Source organism: Uranotaenia lowii, chromosome 2 (assembly GCF_029784155.1).
Source record: "Uranotaenia lowii strain MFRU-FL chromosome 2, ASM2978415v1, whole genome shotgun sequence".
In the NCBI taxonomy this organism is placed as follows: domain Eukaryota; kingdom Metazoa; phylum Arthropoda; class Insecta; order Diptera; family Culicidae; genus Uranotaenia; species Uranotaenia lowii.
This window is the reverse complement of record NC_073692.1, coordinates 351,861,971-351,885,120: the sequence shown is the minus strand read 5'-3', so window position 1 is coordinate 351,885,120 and position 23,150 is coordinate 351,861,971. Positions and strand designations below refer to the sequence as shown.

Genomic DNA, 23,150 nt, shown 5'->3' with positions numbered 1-23,150 from the left:
CGCCCCATGATGCGCTCAAGGTCTTGATTGTCGGAGCCAATCTTTGCGTTGAAGTCGCCCAAATGGATTTGAATGTCACCCTTCGGAATTCTCTCTACCACGCTGTTCAGTTGACTGTAAAACTGCTCTTTCTCCTGCAAATCGGCAACGTCAGTTGGCGCATAACACTGGACCATTGTAAGGTTTCTAACCCGTGTTCTGAATCTGGCTACGATTATTCTTTCGTTTATCGGTTCCCATCTAATGAGGGCCGCGTAGGCCTGCGGGCTTAACAGGAAACCAACTCCTCGTTCCCGAGTAGCATGTTCTCCTCGTATGCCAGAGTAAAGCAGGACTTGCCCGGACTGTGTCTTGTGTTCTCCAGTGTTAGGCCAACGGACTTCGCTCAGTCCCAGAATTTCAAGCTTGAGGCGGCTAGCTTCTCTAGCAAGTTGAGCCAGCTTGCCTTGTTGAGCAAGGGTTAAAACATTCCAAGTTCCAAATCGTGTCCGTGTTTTCATGCTAAAAGTCGTCGCCAAAGTTCCAGATCGGTCATTTCTTTCGGATTCCGTAACAAGTTTATGAATCGGGAGCAGTAGGTTGTTAGCCTAAAGTCCCTATCCCGCGATGGGGCTGCCATCTTGGACTTACCTGGCGGGAGCCGCATTTCATAAAAACAGCCGCTTGCTGCAAGACAGACGCTGTTTGAGCCGCCCCTGACCTGGAGAACAGACGCTCGGTTATTGTTGCACGCCGCCCCTGACCTGGGGAACATACGCGTGCGGCATCCACCGGGGTTGGGTACCCGATCTCCGCTTAGGTTACTCGCACCCCAGCCGGCACCGCGGGGAGGTAGAGATAGGAGTTGTGAATAAGAGGTGATATGACCACTATGGGGTCTCGTGTTGCACATTATCCACCGTTTACCAGCCAATACAGTCTTCGGCGTTTAATCGATTTCTTGAATTGATTTGAAACCTTTGCAGCTTTTGACATCCAAAATGACGACAGATTTGGTTCTCAAATTGAATACTTGCTTCCGTATAAGACCGAAGTTCGAGCATTGCTTCTGCCAAACCTGAAGGTTCTTCGGTATCGTAGCAATTTCACAATAATTAGAATCTGCAATCCAACTGAGAGTACGTGTATCAAATTCTGGAAAGTAATCCGAAAACCGCCTCTTGAGTTCGACAAGATGTCAATAGAAATTTTTTCATCATCTTTCAAAAACAAAGCTAATCTTGAAAAATAAGCTATCTTGTTCTGTTCTACTTTCTGTCTCCAATAATGCAGTTTTGAACCAAGCGCTGACATCATTTCTGCCGCTGAAATGATATCAATATTTTTTCCTTGCAATTTTTTGTTCAATATATTTATACTTTCAAAAATGTCCGTTAAATAAGCGAGATATGCAACAAAGGAAGAGTTTTTGAAGTTATCTGTAAGATTTTTTTTTCTTGATCAATCATAAAAATTTCGACTTCATTTTTAAGAGTCCATATTCGATTTAGTACATTTCCGCGCGAGAGTCACCTTACTTCTGTATAAAAAAGTAGGTCCGTATATTCAGCTTTTCCATCCTGACATAGTTCACGGAAAAGCCGCGTGTTGAGTGCACGTCTTTTGATAAAATTAACAATTTTGATGACATCATTCATGACAGCTTCCAGTGTAGGTTCTAAATATTTGATCATAAGAGCCTGGCGATGGATATACAGGGAGTACTTGAATATTCGGATTTTTTTTACGAAAGCCGAAAAACCATTAATATGGCCTAGCACAGCTGGAGCTCTATCAAAAGATACAGAAATACAGTTTTCCCATTTTAAATTATGTGCATTAAAGTATTCATTCACTTTATTACAGACATCAATTTCACGAGATCTTAACTCGAGCGGAGAACAAAACAGCAATTCCTCTTCAAAACTATCTGCACCTTTGTAGCGAACATATACCATTAGCTGTGAATTGCTACTGAAATCGGTTGTCCCGAGCAGACTTTGATGCCTGAATCGATAGCAAATGGTAACCAATGGTGAGTTTACAAATAAATTTAAAAAATTAAAATACACTTTCTATAAAGTTTGATTGGTAATCTTGGCAATAGTTACCCTTCATGGAATGTGCCATTTTTTCATGACAAACGATTCTTTCTATTTTAAACTTTGTTTGGTGAAGTTTTCAGATTCGACCATTTAGTCGATCTTCATGCTAACTTAATATTTATTTTTTTGTTCAGAACATCTCTAGTTAATATATAAGTCAGGAAAATAGAAATTCGCTGCAGCGTTTTTGCAACCTTCTATTAATTTTCGACTAAAAACTGAGCCTTCTCAGATAAAATCTCCTTGTATCGATGTTCACTCTACGGTCATTTTCCAAGCTCTGAGACAATTACAGGGCAATACTTTTAATGAGTATACATATGTTAGGTATTAACAACATCATAAATTTGTATTCCTGAGTTTGAAGCCAGTTTACTCTGTGTTTATGTCCTAGTGCTGCCAGTTTATTCTGAATTTTTCAATGAAACTACAAAAACTGTGAACTTGAAAACCAAGGTTTTAACAGTCTATTAAAATTTAATTTTTATGTTCAATTATTCAGTTAACATTCTATCATGAACAACTTTGAACGTTGACTTTCTGCATATAAATGATCAGGGACTAAATTTCTTTTTGAATTTCTACCCCTTCCACGCCTCTTCCAGCTCGGATAGGCTTTACTGGTTATCAATAAATTTTTATTTTTTGTTGGTTTGTTTTATTTTTAAAATGAGTTTAAATAATAATTAATAAGATAAGTTTAGAACGAAAATTAAAAGAATAAAAAAGCAATAAAAGAATAGTAAAATGGATTATCCAGTGGAACCTATCAACGAATTCCAGGAGTCTCTTCTGCTGGCGTTCGTTGATTTTAAAAAAGCATTCGACCGACTTAACCATGAAAATATCTGAACAGCTCTGAGGCGACGAGGAGCCCTGAAATCTGAATCTTCAAGTCAAACGTAAAATCCGGTGCGAAATTTGGTGCACATATGCGGGGTATCACCAGCACTTGGTGGCCTGGTACCTGGATCTCCAAGTATCAAGATAGTCGGACTATTGTTTTTTCGAACAAATCGTTGGCGACAGAATGATTATGGTGCTACCGCCCTGCGAGATGGGATCCAAGCTTTGCAGCTTTCCACTCAAGCATTGCAGCTTTGCATTCAAGCTTTGAGTTAAAGCACATCATCACACTTATACTTTGAAAATCAAGCGTAACGTCACTCACAAAATGTTTATGATTATGTTGTTTACACAACGCAATTTGCACTGATGCAAGTGTGTGCGTGAAAAAAAGTTCAAACTTGAGGTTGGATCTCAACCCGTCAACCCTTATTTAGCGCTAGTGTTTTGTCGTCAGAATTTCGTGGAAGCCGATAGCACCTGCTGGATCTCAAATGAGGAACTACATCGCCGGTGTCATCAAAGGGCGCTAGAAATCGAGTTTCGGGAAGGTAAGTGGAGATGGATTGGGCACACGCTGGGAAGAGATGAGAACGAGATTTGCAGAGAGGTGCTTGAATGGAATCCAGAAGGACTTCGAAGAAGAGGCAGATCCAGAAACTCGTGGCGACGATGCTTCGCCGCCGAAATTCGAATTGCCAACGAGTACCAAGTAAAGACGCTGGCTCCGGATCGTCAACAGTGGAGGTCTTTTACCACGGCCCTCTGCACCGGAGAATCGACGCGGGACCATTAAGTAAGTAAGTAAATAAGTAAGTAGTACACGAAGCATGAAGTGATACGATAAACGATGGTTACGTGATGTTCTAACTGAAGTCATTTACGATTTCGAAACAGAAGTAATTTATGTATGAATAACATACATTTTAAGAAATTTAATGCGGTTGTCAAAGGATTTCATTTCGCAGCGGTCGCACTAAATACGACTTTATCCAACATATCTTAACTAAATCGTATATCATTATATTTCAACATCTTCTACGATGGATATACGATATTGTCGTATGTTAAGTTAACACAGTTACGGTTCAGATTTGAGTAGCATACCAAGTACGGAATTATTAAAAAAAAATGTTTCTTCAATAGTTTTTATTATTCCAATAGTGTAAGAAATTGGATAAACATTTTCAACTTTTTTTTTGGTTTTATCATTGCTAATTGAATTTTTGATGCATTAAAATTGTTTAAATTTTTTTACAGCTCTGAATTATGCTCACAAATGTGAAAAAAAAAACATCGAGGACTGCTCGTATGCAGTAGAGGTTTGAAAAAAATGTATTTAATTGATAAACATTCTTCTTAAACAAATCAATCAATCCATAACTTTTCTATCTGCACAGGGGATAGAACCACATCGCTTTTAGGATTCATTTGCTCTCTTGATCCGTTGCTAACGTTATCTATCCAGCAGGGCTCCCTTCCATTTGACTGAAACCGGCGACCGGCATCGGACCAGAAGCATAATCCTGGATAAACGAAGAGCAGAAACGTTCTCCCCAGGTTGAACATTGGACTGGACAGCAACCTCTCTCGATGAAGAAGTTGCAGGAGCTGCAGCAGCACCGAAGGTGACGGACGGGGCCACAAGCCAAGTCAATGCTGGAAACTCCAGCTAGTCAGCCAGAAGAGCAGAAAGAACCTCGGCACATCGACGACGCGACGGTCAACCGACCGACCGGGGGAAACAAAACCAGTTTCTGTTTGCCGGTTGTGGCGTTCGGTCGTGTTTTTTCTGCTGCCTCTTATTATCCCGTCATATAGTTTGGTGGTGTTCCGTCGATCGAGTGCGCGCACGCGTTCGTTCCCTATTTTATGTTGGAGGAACTGTTAGTTCTCCTCGGTGGCACATTTTATATGAAACACTAACACACAGGCACACCCCCGCCCTCGCCTTGGCGGACGAGATTGTGTTTCGCGCGTTCCCGTGTCCCTTGCCTGGTATTGGACTGACTGCCGGAGTTGTTTGTGGGAGATTTTGTTGCGGCAGGCATGAAGTTTGTATATGCTCCCGGAACAACTTTTGCGGGCATCTAATCAACAGCTTCTTGAGAATTTTTTAGTTCTAGCTAAAAGCCTGGTGTTCGGGATTGAGTTAAGAAGGCAACGTCAGAGAAGTGGCGGCAAGTGTCCCAAAACCATAACACCTTCTACCTCTAGAGAAAAGGGGTGTGTGCGCTATTTTATTCCGGCGGGACTGATTCCGAAGTCGGGTGCATCCATACCTATTTTTTGTCCGTCTCTCGTGGAGTTTCTGTGGGTGGTGAGATGTGCTGAATTTGCGAGAGGGTGGCTGGCAAGTTTGTGTCTGTTATACATATACAACACAGCAGAAAGGAATTCGCCGGTAGGAAATTGCTTTTCTCGAAGAAGTCGAAGTCTGCGTTCGTCAGTAAAAATAATACCGGATTAAACTTCTTTTTTGTTAATTGAAAACAAGAAAAAAGATAACCGGGGAGAAAAAAGGTTTTCGGCAAACCTGAACAACAGCCACAAAAAAAAAACACAGGGTGCGTTCCCCTCAGAGGAGAACGCAGAGAAGAAAGAAGCAGCGTGAAATGAGATAAGACCGACGTCGACGACTAGCGTCCGTCGATCAAGAAGCACGCCTGGCCGCGGAAGAGATGTTTGCGTAAAGTGTTGTGATAAAATTGTAACAGCAAAATGCAATTCTTGGAGCTTTCGATGATGGCTCGGTTTAATTAAGATTGTGGTACGGTCAAAAAGCGGCGCCGTAGTAGGGGAAAGAAAAGTTTAAAGTTGAGGTCCAATTTTGGTTGGTGGGACTCATCTTTCCCGAAATTCGAAGAAACGCGTGAAGAAGAAAGCGAAAACGAAACGACCAAAAGCAGCAATATGAATGCACGTGAATAAAAATTAAGCGATAAAAAGGGTGAAGCCGAAGATAAAGCGCGTTGAAACAGTTTTTTTTCGTGGGGAAAGGTATCAGCTAATCGGAAGTGTGTGATCCGTTTCGTTAAATGTGGTAAAGTGCATTGATTTGTAGGAGTTCCAAATTTAACCGGTACTAGTTATTGAACGTTCGAGTCTCGTAACAAACAAAAATGAACAACAAACTCATCACCCTTGTTGTGGCTCAGGCGGCGTTCTTTGGTAAGTGGCACCTTTTTTCGCGTTTTCTACCTTCAACCAACTATTATAATATTTAGAACTTGCTTAACATAACGATAAGAAAGCTAACCACCGTCTTTGTCTGGATCTGGGAATATTGCTTGTGCCCCCTTCCTTGAGGAAAAAAAACAAATCTGACTTGAGCCATGGCGCTATCGGGCTGTTAGAATCTTTTTTTTTTCATTTGCCATCAGGTAGATAACATATTTCCACCTTCTTGTGATGTGACTGAATGGAGTTTCTTTTTGGTCGTAGGAAGATTAGCTAAGCGACTTGGCTGATTTTTTTGAGTCATAATTTAAACTCTTAACTCGAAATTTCCTCTCTACGCCTACTTTCAAAATTCAGATTTAAAATATGGATTTTTTTAGATTTTAGATTCAGATTTCAGCTTAAGATTTCGGATTAAGATTCAGATTTCAGATTTTAGATTCGGATTTAAGATTTCAGATTCAGACTCAGATTTTAGATTTTTTTTTTTAAACGAACACACACACATAAAGGATCTCAGTGAAACTTCATGTTTCTTTGAAGAGATCTAAATTCTACTTAAGACTAAAGTGTTCATCTTTCAAGGATATAATGGCTAGTATCTTACTAATGCTACCACCACAAGCCCACAAAAGAGTACTATGTTTGCCGTGACCGAGACTCGATCTCATGACCTCTGGCTTAGAAGACTTAAACGCTATCCTCTAGGCCACGGTCGGCGGCAAGATTTCAGTTTCAGATTCAGATTTAAGATTCTCTTAAATATTGAGAGACTCAGAATGGTTTGAAGAAGGGTCTTTATTCTACGAAGTGTGGTTTGTAACTAAATAAAGTGAACAGTTTTCACTAACAACTAACGGTTGTTTGTAGTCTTGATTTCTTCGATTTCACCCCCTCTCAATCCGTTAGTCCCAGCATGGATAGCAGCTCTTGAAAACGGGTCTTGTGTTCCAATGGCTTCGATCCTTCTGAAACATGGTCTCGTATAAAATGGTGTGTTCGATCTCGAACGTATTGGTCACCCTGGAATAAACATGGTGCTTCACGTCGATGTGCTTGGTTCGCTTCGTTTCGAGATTTCTGGCCATACCGAGGACTGCCTCGGTTTTCCTCGTAAATGGTGGCCGGCATCTTGAAATCCTTTACCTTCATGTCTTCGAGGAGCCCGGACAACCAGATGGATTCTTCTGCTGCTGCGCTTAGGGCTACATATTCCGCTTCGCTTGAAGACATCGCCACCGTCGTCTGCTTCTTACTGGACCAAGAAACCGCTGAACCGAAGATCTTGAACGTGAAACAGTTCACTGATTTTCGATCAAAGCGGCCCAGTCTCCGTCCGCAAATCTAATCAGAGCTTCCGAGTTTTCGTTACGTTGGTATTTCAGAGAAAGTTCCTCGTAAATGTCGGACGATCTGCTTCAGGGCCTGCCAATGGCTCTCCGTAGGATTCCTTCACGAAACGTCCCATGTATCCCACCGGAAAGCAGATGTCCGGTCGTACACATAGCATGGTATACAGTATACATAATGCTGCCTAACAGCTCTCGATACGGTTCCTTCGTGGTTGGACCTTCAAGTCTCAGTTGTAGTCCTTTCTCCATGGGTATTCTGCAAGCATTATTGCAGTCGACCATACCAAATCGCTGCAATAATACCTTACGTACAGGCAATAGTCGTGGCGTGATCTTACGAATACCAGCTTCAGTAGTTGTCCGTTGAATTTTTCATTCCAGCAGCGTGATAATTATTTCAGCCCGTACAACGATTTTTGAGCTCGCACTCCAACCGCTAAAACCGTTCGAATCGTCTTGAGCTTGACCACCGGCGCATACGTCTCTTCGAGGTCCACTCCGGGGCGTTGCAGGTACCCTTTTACCACGAGGCGTGCCTTGTATCGTTCTGCTTGGCCTTTCTCGTTCTCTTTCATTCGGAAGACTCACTTCGATCTTAGTGGCTTCACATGCGATAGATAAGTTTCGAGCCTCCACACACGGTTGGCATCCATGGATTTCAGTTCGTCCTCCACAGCACGCAGCCATTCCTCACGGTCGTCTCTGGTCGCGACATCTTTGAAGGTTTCCGGAAAGTCTGTAATGTTCGAGGCAACAGAATTTGCACTAAACTCAGTAAAGAAGTCGAGAAACTTACCGGGGAGCTGCGCCTCAGCAACACTTGGCCTCCGGCCTCGAGCTGTTCAAATTGCGAAGGGAGCGCTCCGGTACCGTCAGTCTCGTCGGACAGTCCATCTTCGTTAGTCAGTTCGTGGAAATCAGGTTCATCTGACTCTTCCTCTTCATCAGACGCCGTTGTAACGTGATTATCTTTAGCAACTAAGGCTTCATCTGAATCAGGGACTTGGACGTCAACTTCCCCCTCTTGCTCGTGAGGGAATACCACCATCAGCTGCTTGACTTTCTCGGGAGACTTCTCGAACGGAAAGTTGTGTTCGTCAAATCGCACGTCACGAGCAATGACGATTTTTCTTGAATTCCGGTCCCACAACATGTAACCATTCGGCGCGTAACCAACCATGACAACTTCACGGCTTCTGGCATCTAGCTTTTTACGCTGCGGACTCGGGACCCACGCAAAGGCCTTGCACCCAAACTCACGGAGACAGGGTTTGGTTCCGTACCAAAACTCAGCAGGAGTAGCCTTGGTTAGAGCTGCTGTCGGACTTCGGTAGACCAAGTATACTGCAGTAAGGACAGCTTTACACCGCATCTGACGGACCTTCTTAACTATGGTTCGGTTGAACCTCTCCGCCACGCCGTTTTGATGGAGAGTGTACGCCACCGTAGTCTCAAGTTGGATGTCTTTTCTGGAATAATAGTCCTTTTGCTCATTAGAAAGATACTCACGGCCTTGGTCAGAAACATCCGATTTTCTCCGCATCAAATACACGACCGCAAAGTGCGTGTGCTCATCGATAAGGGATACAAAAAATCTGGAACCATCCCAGGCCGAGGGATCGATGGGCACGCAAACATCCGAATGGACTCTTTCTAGAACCCTAGATGCTCGCTGATGAGTTCCGTTGAAGGGATCACGACACTGTTTCCCTTGTACACAAGCGTCATAGAAATTCAGCTGCTTTCCTAGAAAATCGACACCCGTAACCAGGCCGTTCCTCATCATTGCCTGCATTCCCTGTTGACCCAAGTGGCCGAGACGTCGATGCCACAACTCATCGGCTTCAGACTTGCACAGATTTGCTGTAGGTACTCCGACTTTGACTTCCAGTTCATATAGACGTCCTCTGAGATTAGCCGTGCCGGTAGTATGTCCTTGTTTCTTGAGAAACGCAACCTTCCAGGAAAAATTGACCACAAAGCCTGCCGCAGTCTATTTCTTCACCGACATTAAGTTTTCACGTATCTCTGGAACGTAGAGGACCTCCTTCATGTTTATGGGAAACTGCTTGTTGCTTTCGCTGTTGATCTCTCCAGCTTCACGAGCGACAATCGATCCTCCATCCTTCGCAACGTTGATGATGATCGATTGAGTCAAATTTCGGATCTTCGAGAAAACGTTCTTTATATTCACTAAATGATCGCTTGACCCCGAAAAAGCTTGAAGATCAACTTGCCGCCACATCGCTTGAAACCACCTCGTTTGGCCACGAAACTCACTGCATTTTTCTGGCTTGCTGAATTAGCTTCAACTGCAGACTTCTGACGGCAATCCTTCTTGAGGTGACCTCGCCTTCCGCGACTGTGACACTTGCCATTGAACTAGGATGACTTTTTGATCTTCTCACCCGAAAAGGCAGCTAGTTTCAGTTTTCCATGACCTTCGCTACGTTCATCCGCTTGCGCCGGCCGTCTTCATTTGCCGGACCAGGTCATCAAACACTAGCAGGTCTAAACTGCTCGCCTTCCTTCAGCTTCAAACAATTGCTTCCGGATGAGGTTCTGCGTTCCGATAGACTTGGTCGCGAACGTCGCCTCCAGTGCCAACCACATCTTTGCTGTAGATTTCTTTCCGGATCACTTCCAGGCATTCATTTGCATTCTCCAACAGGTTTCCTAGGACGCCGACCGAATCCAGGTACATTTTAACCCGGAAACTCCAGTGCTGAAAATCCGGTCCACCTTGGAACTGCGGAATTCCACAAACAGAATTAGCAGGGGAGCCCATAACCTCTTGAATAAAGAGGGACTCAGGATAGTTTGAAGAAGGGTCTTCATTCTACGAAGCGTGGTTTTAACGGTGACAATTTATCACAATTTTCTGTAAATAATACACGAAACTTTGCAAATAACCGTATTAAGAGTACAAAAATTATTATTTCAATTTGACTTAGTTCATTCTTTTACAAATATTCGTATTAAAAATTTCTTATCGGTAGGGGAGATGGGGGCATAATGGCCACCTTAAGGAAAACGGTTATTTAACCATAGAAAATAGCTATAATATGGAGGTTAGATTATTGTTTCGTGTTCAGACACTTGAAAAGCCTATTCCCTAACGGGCTGAAACGTGAAAAACTAGATGAAAACGTTAAAAAATGCATTTTAAAATATTTTGCCAAAAGCTGAAAACCAGCCACTGTGGAGGCATAATGAGAACCCCCCCTGAGGCAGTATGAGCACCATTAATCAGAGCAAGGTGTGCGTTTTTTGCCGGGGAATCTAGCAGCGAATTCAATTCGATGAAGTCAGGTGAGTCGTAGATTCATCAAACAAAGCAATAACAAAATAATCTAGGTCTGTTTGTAGAATACAAACAATTCACGCACGCTCATACATTAAGTGCTTTGTTCGGAGGATGATGCTACTAGCCGTATAATGTAACAATAAAAAAATCGATCATGAATTGTGAATGGCAAAAAATCACCTCGAACAGAAATCTAACTCTAGTCTTTTGATTACCTCTCCGACACCTTACCAATAGGCTAAATTGTCGGATGAAAACTAGTCAAGGTGTGGCGCAATTTTAATTCGCTGCTAGATTCTACGGCAGAAGATGCTCATTATGCCTAGATAATATGGTGCTCTATATGCCCCTAGTCAACAAATTTAAGTAAAAACGTGTTTTAAAATTGATAAAAGTGAAAAATCAAAAATTTTATGATGGTAAAAATTGAGAAACAATGTGTACATCATGTTGCAGTGCGTACATTATAGATCAAGGTTATTTTAAGATCATAAGAGCTTATTTCGTGGTGCTCAAAAATTATAATATTTTCGTAACTTGAGAACCAAGCTAGTTTTTTTTAAATATCTCTGTAAAGATGATAAGGAGATTCCTTTTTTTGTGAAAAATTAATACTATAGGAAGTACGAAACAAATCCTCATGAAAATTTATTTAAGAAAATACGCACTTTCGTAGAAAAGCGTAGTTCTCATTATGCCTCGGGTGCTCGTTATGCCCTCATCTCCCCTATCTATTGAAAAATCTAAATTTTAATTTAAATTCCTTTTGTAAAAAATCGTATTCGTAGAAAGAACTTTTAATCGAAAAAATAAGCTATGTTATGAATCAAGACATGATGTATCATGTATCCTAGCTTAGAATTATATAAACTGTCAGATCATAATATCCTACCAATAAATAAGCTGCTTGAGAGACTTGCAAACGTTAATCATTATGCACCGAATTGTAAAAACTAAAAACATCCACCACAATTTTAATTTACAACATGTAACACATCACTACAATACCAGATTTATCGATAGGTTATTTGTTGAAAATGCTTCAACAAGAGTTGGAGAAAGAAGATTAGCCGCAACAGGCCCAACTTTGTACAACCGCCTGAGTAGAGACATTAGGAATAGCAATAGCGTACCCATATTCAAAGCCCGTGTAAAAAATACCTAAGAAATAATCTAGAGCGGCTAATGTAATATAATGTAAGCTAAATTATACTAAAATCCAATCTTTGGTAACTTAAAAAGGAACCTTTTAGAGGAACGCAAGTTCGTTAAGGTTTTCTTTTAAATGTTATCTTTATGAAATAAATAAATATCTTTATATTTATGATATTAGCTTAGCTTAGCTTGATTGACTACTCACATCCATTTTTGAACTATGGAACCCGAAATACTTCATCTTAAATTTATTTATCATTAGGTGATTCCATTATTGCTTCCACATTACTTTTAATGCATTTCGAACCCCATTGTTGCAGGCGTGGCTCAATCGAACAAATTCCACATCGCCAATTGTTTCTACTCCGTGATTGACCGAGGCCACCAATTTTGAACAAGGGTCAAAAGAATGGTTCTTGGGATTAGAAGCTCATTCTCAATGTACAAAACAGATGCTCTCTATTTGAACATCAATAACGGCGCTGGCCACGTCCTAGTAGTCAATGGATAGATTGGAAAAGGTAGAAAGGGGTGAAAGATCAATTTTGCACTTTAGGACCGAGGTCACCTCTGCATCCTAGCAAAATAATTCAAGGTTAGAGGTTTGGGAGAAAAGGATATGAGCAGGATACACTTTTGACTAGTGTAGTGATGTGAAAAACCAATTTCTATTGTACTACACTCCTGTTATTTCTTAACGACACTCAAAAGTTTAAAAATGCATAATGTTCTTATACTATTAAGTTCTATTATTGAAGAAAAAAATTGAAAAAAATGATATCAGTGCAAAAAAAACTGTTAATACAATAGTGACTGTCTTTCTTTTCTTCAACCGTCAACATACTAAATTTAATCTAAATGTTTGTTCCCGGATGGGCCAAATACCTGCTCAGCTACGGAACTTCCTTCGTCTAGCGGTTGCCTCGTTCGACCTTCAGTCTACCAACGGAACAATAGGGCACGAGTTCTGTCTCTCGTCCAAGACAGCAACTTAGGAGAATTTTATTTTCCGGTTTAGCGAATAATACACACGCGAAGTTCGATTGCCAACAATTAATTGGGGGGTTTTACTTATAACTTAGGGTTTTGAACTTAAATTACAATTTCTTAAAAAATTACTAAAATGTGAAGGAGTGGCTTTAAAAAATGCGGGCTTGCATGCTCAGCCTGTACGGTTCGTGTGTGCGACTTCAACTGGTGATCGATTGCTGGTGGTGACGATCGCAACTCTCGAGAGGTGGCTCGGTTGGTGTGCGATGTTTTCCGAGAATGTTATCAGAGCAACTCCTGCTCTTATCAGGCATACGGATCATCATTACTGATCATCGAGAATCTCCATCGATGATGACGCCTATTGTTGTACACGGCAGAGCAAAAGACATGCTGATATCTCAGTCGTAAATGGGTGAGTTTTCCAGCATCAGCAGAACCATTGGCTCTCCCAATTATTCCGCCTTTCGTTATTCGGGTTTATGCTACACTTTCAGTGGTTCCTAAACTGAACATCCTCACCCACCCAGAAATCAAACATGTATTTCTGAATAAATATTAAATAATGAATAGTAAGAATTAGTTGGTGAACCTTATTTACTTATTTTCGGATTTCGATCTAAATGTTTACGTGGTCATCTGACTTAATTCTTTTCATATATTCGACATTGAAATCAGACACATACTTTCTTGTATTCCATCTTTAGAATCTGACATAATCTGACATTATTCTTACACAATCAGACACAAACATCTGAATAGGTTTAACGTGGTTATTTGACCCAAACATCTTTCAAGTTTTCTGACCGGTAGCTGACACACTTCATTCCGACTGTATTTCTGACGCATTCTGATCTGTAATCTCAATAGAATCTGACATTGCACAGTGGTCCAGAAATGAAATTTAGCGGGAAACAATTATTTGCGCTCTTGCCTTAGGTTTAAGACATTTAGTGTCCAAGACAAAGTTGTACAACATCACAAGGCGCTACTTTTGAGTGAAACATTTTTAGGGTGGTTCATAAAATTCCTTAGATACGAAAATTATTTTTTTACTGTAAGGAGATAGTGCTGTATTATGTTCAGCAATTATGTAGAACAACATAATTGATGAAACTTTGCAGAAGACTTTGAATGTCTATCTATTAACGTTTAGGTTTTATGATGATTTTTCGTGTACAAGTTAGGGTGGTCCTACAAAAACAAGTTTTTTTGTTATAACTTTGTTGGGTATCAACTAATCAAAATTATGTGTTCGGCAAGTATTTAGCAAATCATTATGCGCATCATTTGCTGTAAACAGATTTCTAATATCTGCTTTTGATTCGCAGTTATCATGAATTTTGTGTTAAAAAATAGCCGTTTTGTATGAGCCATAACATCAAATGGAGCAAACCAAAAAATTCAAAATTTAATTGGTTTGAAAGAACATGTTAAAATCTACATTATATCAAAAAACTGGAGAGGTGTTTTTTGTTTAAAGCTTTTTATTTACATTTGAACTTGACCAAAATTGTCATTTTTCATACAACCTTTCTATATTATTTTTGACTACTTTTGGCTGCGTGAGGAATAACCGTACCACCAACCGTACCATCGTAACATTTAAATCATCATTAAAGTTAACAGAAACGGAAAAACGGAAAAAAAAGTTTATTTGAGAAATCAATAAAAAAAATTCATAGAAAACAAAAAAAAAACACTTATATTCTTGCAATAATGAAACTAATAAAAAAAACGCGTTAGGGGTAACAGATCAAATGACGGCTGCATCCAGGAAGGCTGATTTTTGAATATTTCATACATTTCTATTGGATAGTGAGAAGTACGGATCTGATGTCAGGAGGAGTCTTTTAAAAACATCCTCCAGACTAATCACACGATCGAACTTTCTGGAGTGGTTTCCTCGAAATCTTCGTAAACTTTTGTTTCTTGTTTCACTAGCTTCTTCCGAATACATGCTTATGGGTGAAATATGATGTTTTATGACAGCTGATCCATGCACTAACAATTTGTGTACTGTTGGAGAAACGGGATACCAGCTATATAAATTGTTATAAAGCATACCCTTCAAACGAGCTACTGTTGATAATGGTTAAAATCATGTAAAACATTTCCAAAAGCTGAACATTCAGTCCCGTAATATGTGCAACTTCAATCCTTTTCTCGAAGAATTTCCTGGCAATATTTCCTGTATTGGAATTCCCACCGGTGACCCTAGGCTCATCAATACATAAGTTCAGTTGTTCTTTTAGTATGTTTCGAAGACTTTGACGCCGTTCATTCACTTCTATATTGGTTTTCCTGACTCTCCAAGTGGGTTTGTCCATACAAAGACGATCTGCGATCTTCATGAAAATTTCCAACGAATCTTGTTAGATCTGCACTTTCCTTAGCAAAAATGAGCCTAATAAGTCTGCACAAACTCACTGAGGATGAGCAATCGTTACTCCAGATAACGTTTTGTATCCCATTAGATTTATCTACAAGACGTAACGGAACAAGAGAAACCGCGAAAATGTGTGAATCGCTGTATTCACGCATGTCTCCTTAATCATCTTCGTCAATGAATGATTGATTAAATCTATATTGAAATAATTTGAAGATCAAAAGATAAAGGTTCGTTCAAAATAAATTTATACCTGCTGTGGTTTGAGCTACCATATGCTCCCCATTTGAAAATCAGTTGAAGCATTTTTTCCGGAAATGTAGAATCATATTGTAAATATTTCAACAACCTTTCCACTGTATTTACAAATTAATGTAATTTCTTTTTCAATGTTAATTTCGAAAGCTTCGGATCCATTTTTAACAGAACTTCAACCACATCTTTTTCACTAGACCCCTTCAGCCAGTGAACGACTATAACTTTCCTTTGAACGTTCATCACGAATAATCGAAACTCTTGAACTGAAATCTGTGTGGTTTACTTGGGTTTGATCAAAACGATCACCGGAGAAACCAAAACTGGCTTTCACAGTCAAAAGGACATAAGTGAATAATAACTCCTTCAAAGAAAAATACAATTCAAGACTTTCTTGTTGGGTAGTTAGTAATTCATTGTTTTCAGTTTATTGTTCTATACATTAATAATCAAGAATCCTCATTTTTTTTTTCATTTGTGCCCCTCTGGCTATGTTAGTCTTTCAAAATTTTTACAAAAGGTTATGAATAGGAAACTCTGCTTTTGTAGTGGAAAAAAAATTTAGAATTATTGACTAAGGATGCAAAAGCAAAGAAGAATTCCATGTCGCAGAGCAAAAGTGATATATTTTGTTATATGAAAAATGACAATTTTGGTCAAGTTTAAATGTAAATAAAAAGCTTTAAACAAAAAACACCTCTCCAGTTTTTTGATATAATGTAGATTTTAACATGTTCTTTCAAACCAATTAAATTTTGAATTTTTTGGTTTGCTCCATTTGAAGTTATGGCTCATACAAAACGGCCATTTTTGAACACAAAATTCATGATAACTGCGAATCAAAAGCAGATATTAGAAATCTGTTTACTGCAAAAGATGCGCATAATGATTTGCTAAATACTTGCCGAACACATAATTTTGATTAGTTGATACCCAACAAAGTTATAACAAAAAAACTTGTTTTTGTAGGACCACCCTAACTTGTACACGAAAAATCATCATAAAACCTAAACGTTAATAGATAGACATTCAAAGTCTTCTGCAAAGTTTCATCAATTATGTTGTTCTACTTAATTGCTGAACATAATACAGCACTATCTCCTTACAGTAAAAAAATAATTTTCGTATCTAAGGAATTTTATGAACCACCCTAAAAATGTTTCATTCAAAAGTAGCGCCTTGTGATGTTGTACAACTTTGTCTTGGACACTAAATGTCTTAAACCTAAGGCAAGAGCACAAATAATTGTTTCCCGCTAAATTTCATTTCTGGACCACTGTGCATTGGTAGCAAACACAATTTTTCAACCGGTCGTTTTTTCAACCCAGACTCCGTTTTCAGTGTTACCACACGGGTTATACCATCCTGCCCTGGGTGAAGCTTCACAACTCTGCCCATTTTCCATCTACACGGAGGAGTATTTTCATCTTTGATGATAACCAGGCTACCAATTTCAACAAACACTGAAGGTTTCCATCTCTTCGTTCTTGCTTGAAGTTGACATAAATATTCCCTATGCCACCGTTTCCAAATCAACTGAATATTTTTCTGCATCAGTTGCATTTGGTCAAGTCTGTTATCGGGTATTTGTTCGTAGGTTTTATCTGGCATGGACTGTAAAGACTCTCCGATAATAAAATGACCCGGTGTCAATGGTTCCAAATCATTAGGATCGTTTGAAAGCGGTGTAATGGGCCGTGAATTTAAACAAGCTTCGACCTGAACGAGAAGCGTCGTAAAATCTTCTGAACTAACAGGGTTTTCCCCGATAACCCTCAAAATATGTTTTTTAGCGGAACGCACCGCTGCCTCCCACAAACCACCAAAATGTGGGGCGCTTGGAGGATTGAAATGCCACTTAATTCCATCGTTACCACATTCCTTGTACAACTTTTCTCGATGATTCTGACTCTTCAACAGACTTAACAATTCTGACCAAGGACTAAAAAAATCGTATTCACATCGGAGCAGCCAAGAAACAAAACCGCGCGTAGTTCACAAAAGTTCTGACCACAGTAGATTCGCGACTCAGCAAACACGTGATTGTAGGGGATTTTTTTCAAGGGGAATCCGATCGCCAGAAAATCGTGAGCGAGCCGTGGCAGAAAACCTCACGAACCTCGCGATTCTGGTTCGTGAACCAAATTGGAAAACGCATTGCACACTTGATGGTCGTGTTTTCCGTTTCGTTATATAAGTTTGGAATTTCAAATTTCATGTCATGTCAGAAAAAAAGAGGCATTAACCATGCGATGAAGTTGATGAAAGTGAGAGAAAACCATTAGGATAATTAAGAATTTCAATGTTAACTCATTACGGACCAAATACAAGATATCTAGTTTTTTCGCTTGACGCGTATCCGAGCCGGACAAACCGTCCAAAATGCGAAATTTTGCGAACGGTTTCGGAAGGTTAAGAAATGTAGTGATTTGGATGAAATTGTGAGGCTCTAAGATTTGATTTGATTAATTATTCCTTAAACGGTTGTTAAAGATCATTCTTAGGGTCTTCTTGTGTCCATTCTAATCCATAATTTTGTCAAGAAGCTTTGTTTAATTCAATTGACCACCCAGGAGTTGACATGACAGAATGAATTTGATTTAATATTTAGAATTCCGTCAACCTTGAAACGCTGTAAGTTATCTTCGAAAAAAAAATTTTTAATAAACTTTAAAAAACATAAATATTCCATACAATAATTGAAAGAAAATGAAGAACTTCCTGCTGCTGCTTGAAGCACAAATTATTACCCGTACACGTACCTAAAGAGACGCACAGCCTGCCTACGGAAGAAAATCAAATAACCATGCGTTTCCTTCCCAAAAAAAGTTCATGAACCTTTTCGCTAAATGGTTCGTGAGCCAAAATCGCGGGGAAAAATTTTCATATATGTTACCATTTCCACGAGCGAGATAGGATTCAAAATCCAACAGAATCGTCTGTTGGTTGGACTGCTTCGCTCGTGTTTCCTATAGTTCACGAACCTAAGGGATTTTTTTTCACAGCCTGCTCGCGCTTTGGCGAACCTTTACGGGTAAAAATCGTAGACGAGCGGGAATCGCCACTCGTGTACACGATTTTATTAGTCCTTGATTCTGACATTTGATTTCTAGCTCCGACAAAATTCGTACCGTTATCTGAAAAGAGCTCAACACATTTTCCTCTTCTTCCGACAAATCTACGCAAGGCCTGTATAAATCTTTCGGTTGATAGGTCCGACACCAGCTCAAGATGTACTGCTTTAGTGGACATGCATACAAAAATAGCCACGTATGCCTTAACTACTGGACGTCTGGGAGCTGGGCGAATGTATATTGGACCAAAATAATCTACACCTGCCTTACTGAATGCACGCGAAACCGTTACGCGTGAAACCGGCAGTTCTGGCATGAACTGTTGAATAGGCGTCGGGCGAGCCTTGAAGCATGTGTGGCATTTTTGAACAACTTGACGAGCTACACCTCTTCCACCTAAGGGCCAAAACTTCAACCTTACTGTAGCTAAAAGTAACTGAGGACCTGCGTGCAATAATCGGCGGTGAAAGTGTTCTAGGATTAGTCGAGTAAGATCGTGACGTGCAGGTAAGACAATAGGGTGTTTTGCTGCTTCTGACTCGGTCGAATTGCTCAATCTACCACCAATCCTTAACAAACCATCAGGGAATACCTTGGGATTGAACCACCTCAGTTTCGATTGCCTTGACACAAAATCACCCTTAGATAAAGCCTTTAACTCCTCAGCAAAGCACTCCTTCTGAACACACATCGCTAAAGCTCTTTCAGCTTCATCCATCTCAGCTGCCTGTAGAAAAGGTTGAAATTTGACCTGCCGCTTTGACCTTAACAGCTTCATAAACCTTAACAAGTAAGCTGTACATCTGACCATTTTAGTGTAATCCGAATACAAACTAAAAAACCAACGATTGAAATCTGACTCATGCTCTGTAATGTTTGTTGTCAATGCTGTTACTGTGGTTCGACGCTTCTCCTCCTCGCCCATCTCTGCTAAGTGATTATCTGGTCGTTCTGGCCAGTTTTCCCTTTCTAGCGCTAACCAGGCTGGACCTTCCCACCATAAACGAGTATGACCAATTTCGGCAGGTGGAATGCCCCGAGAAATCAGATCTGCCGGGTTGTCGACGCCTGGGACATGTCTCCATTCGAAACCTTCCGTTAGTTGTTGTATTTTGGCAACTCGATTTGCCACATAGGTAGCCCAAGTAGATGGAACAGCCTGTAACCATCGCCACACGCATGTGGAATCTGTCCAGAAGATAACTGGGCATTCAAGCTTCATGGATTCCTGAACGAATTTGAACAGTTCAGCAGTAAGCAAAGCCCCACACAATTCTAAACGTGGAATTGACTGGCTTGCTAGCGGAGCTACCCTCGATTTAGCTGACAACAAACAAATCTTAACCTCTCCATTTGGGTTGACACTTTTCAAATAGACGCAACCACCATACGCCTTCTCCGAAGCGTCCGAAAAACAATGAATTTCCTTGTGAATGGCCTTTGGAATTATGTTGCACCGCTCGATCCGAACGTTGTTGAGTGAAACCAGTTGTTCGTAATATTTCAGCCAATCCTCACCCACCGTTGGAGGCAATGGCTGATCCCAATCCAACCTTTGATCGTCGCTGTTCCGTAACGTCCACAACTGCTGCATAAATATTTTAGCAGTTGTTATTGCAGCACCGAGAAGTCCCAAAGGGTCGAAAAGCGTTGCAATTACCGACAGCACCTTGCGTTTTGTTAAAACCGTGGAATTTGGAATATCAGGGATGTTGAAGTTGTACTTGAAGACATCAGATTTCGGTAACCATGTGAGCCCAAGTATCTTCATCGAAGGATCTATCTCCGATCCATCTGAAGACTCTTCAATAGCTACACTGTCTTGTGATAGCCCTTGTAGGACTTCTGCACAATTTGATGCGAATTTTCGTAACCGAAATCCTCCAGCTTTTGCAGCCTTGTCTAACTGAATTCTCAGTTTGAGAGCTGCGGTTGCATCGTCTGCACCTGATACAACATCGTCCATGTACGTATCATCCAAAAATACTCGTGATGCCAGGGGAAATCTTTCTGCTTCGTCTAATGCCAACTGCTTCAGGGTACGAGTAGCTAAAAACGGAGCTGGTTTGGTGCCGTACGTTACCGTGTTCAGCTCGAACGTTCTAACTGGTTCCGATGGTGAGTTCCTCCATAAGATTGACTGAAGTGGACGGTCCTCATGTGCTACATTGATTTGTCGAAACATTTTCTCGATGTCCGCCACGACCATAATCTGACACATGCGACAGCGGAGTATAATTGCCCGAAGATCATCCTGGATTACTGGACCTGATAATAATCCGTCGTTTAGTGAAATTCCTGTTGTAGTTTTGCATGAGGCGTCGAACACTACACGCAATTTAGTGGTCGTACTACTCTCCTTCTCGACCGGATGGTGTGGCAAAAAACAGCGTTTAGTATCTGACGTTTCGACCACTTCTCTCATGTGCCCTAGCTGTATATATTCGTCCATGAACTTGGTATACAGCTCCCGCAATTCCGAATTCCTTGCTAACCTGCGCTCAGTTGCGCCCAAGCGCCTTAACGCTATTTCCCTTGAGTCGCCTAAATTAGGGAAAACCTCCTCGTTCTTAGGAAGAGAGACTGTGTACCTTCCATTGCTGTCTCTCTGTATCGTTTTCTGGAAAACTTCCTCGCAACGCCTTTCCTCTCGTGAGTATAAGTTTTCCGAACCTAACTCCTCACAAGCCCAAAACCGAGCGACAAGCGTTTCAAGAGACTCTGTTGTTGAAACATTACAAGCAATCCGTGCTGATGTCCCTTGCGATAAACCTCCAGAAACGACCCAACCGAAAACTGACTCTGTAAGCGTTGGTAATTGATCTCCGATGGAAATCCGTTTTCCCGATTCGAAGAAATCAAAGAACGACTCGATTCCCAACACCAAATCCACCATCCTTGACTCAAAAAATGATGGATCAGCCAACTCAATACCATTTGGGAATGACCATTCGTTCGTTGAAACCGTTGCAGTTGGCAGATCGACAGTTACCTTGGGTAGAACCAGAAACTCCATTTCCTTAAAGTAATTGTTCACCCTCGATCGCACCACTGCTTGAACCTTGTGTTTAACCCTGGTAGATGTCCGACCAATACCAAGTATCGCTACATCTACCCTTTTCCGACTCATCTTCAAACGCTGACTCAACCTTTCTGACATGAAATTGCTTTCTGACCCTGAATCAAGCAGCGCTCGTGCTGGATATCTGCTTCCCATTTCATCTTCTAAGAGAACCACGGCAGTTGCAAGAAGAACCCGACCATTAGCTTTGCGCTCGACACCCGATGTCAAGCATGATGATGAAGCTGTATTAGAAACCTGACAAGATGTTTCCCTTCTCAACTGATTACTCTTAGAAGTGCTATTAGTTTCACCTGACCTTGAAGATTCCGAAATGTCTTCGCCCTTGCCCTTAAAACACACCAGAGTATGATGGCGACCTCCACAATTCCGACACGAAAACTTGGACTGACATTCTCGAGCCATATGAGATGTTCTGAAACAGTTCCGACATAAAGAATGATTTTTTAGAACCGAATCTCTATCCGACACAGACAATTTCAAAAATTTCTGACACTGATGCAAGGGATGCTGACCATTACAGACAAAACATTTAAACCCATTCATATTCACATTATTATGAAATGTTCTAACACTGACTCTCTGTTTAGCTGACATTTGTGGAGGTACACCCTTACTATCACTCAACTTTGGTGGAAGAGCTTCCAAGACTCGGACCCGTCTGTGCAGAAACTCAGTTAAATCGGCTAAGGTGTCTTCTTTCTTCGAGGCTGATTCCTCTTCCCAACTCCTACGAGTCACCGGATCTAGAAGAGACACGAGATAGTTAACCAATAGTAGATCCTTGTAGTCCTTTGCCTCTAATACCTGATCCAAAGTGTTGACTATTCTCTCAAACCCTTCCAATAGTTGTAGAAGGTCATTTACGGACTCTTTGTTCACCGAAGGTAATTTGAAAAGCGATTGAACCTGCCTCTTTTTTAGCTGTTTGCTGTTGTTGTACCGCTTTAAAAGGATATCCCATGCAACTACGTAATTAGCTCTTGTTATTTGTAGAGGATCAATCAACGATTTGGGTTCACCTTGGAGACAACCTTTCAAGTAGTGAAATTTTTCCACTTCTGGCAAATCTGGTTTACAATGGATAAGAGAGATATAAAGATCGCGAAATCCAAGCCATTCGTCAATATTTCCATTGAAAGACTGCAGCTTGATCTGTGGAAGTCTGACATGATCAAAACCACCATGATTATTAGATTCACCAGCACGAACGGAATGATCAAGCTCAGTTAACTCCAAACGAACCTTAGCCTTGTCCATGAGAAACGATTTTGCGAAATAGTACCGATCACTGAACTCCTTTCGTTCCTTATCATAAAGCTCTAAATCAGCCACGAAATCTTCATGTGATTTGATATCGACCAGCACTTCACCAAATCTTTCCCATAAATCGTCAATTGCAGAAAGCCGAACTGAAATCTGTGCATGAGTAGCAT

At 40.7% G+C, this 23,150-nt stretch overlaps 1 protein-coding gene across 1 annotated transcript in view; it reads left to right on the top strand.

Annotated features, from left to right (window-relative positions):
• The first annotated feature begins 4,565 nt into the window (after positions 1-4,565).
• Positions 4,566-23,150, top strand: part of LOC129746554 (tyrosine-protein kinase-like otk) — a 215,391-nt gene continuing 196,806 nt past the window's right edge. Inside the window, exon 1 of the mRNA XM_055740249.1 lies at positions 4,566-6,101. Within this exon, the coding sequence (XP_055596224.1) occupies positions 6,053-6,101 (49 nt within the window). The 5' untranslated portion in view covers positions 4,566-6,052. The remainder of the gene's footprint in view (positions 6,102-23,150) is intronic.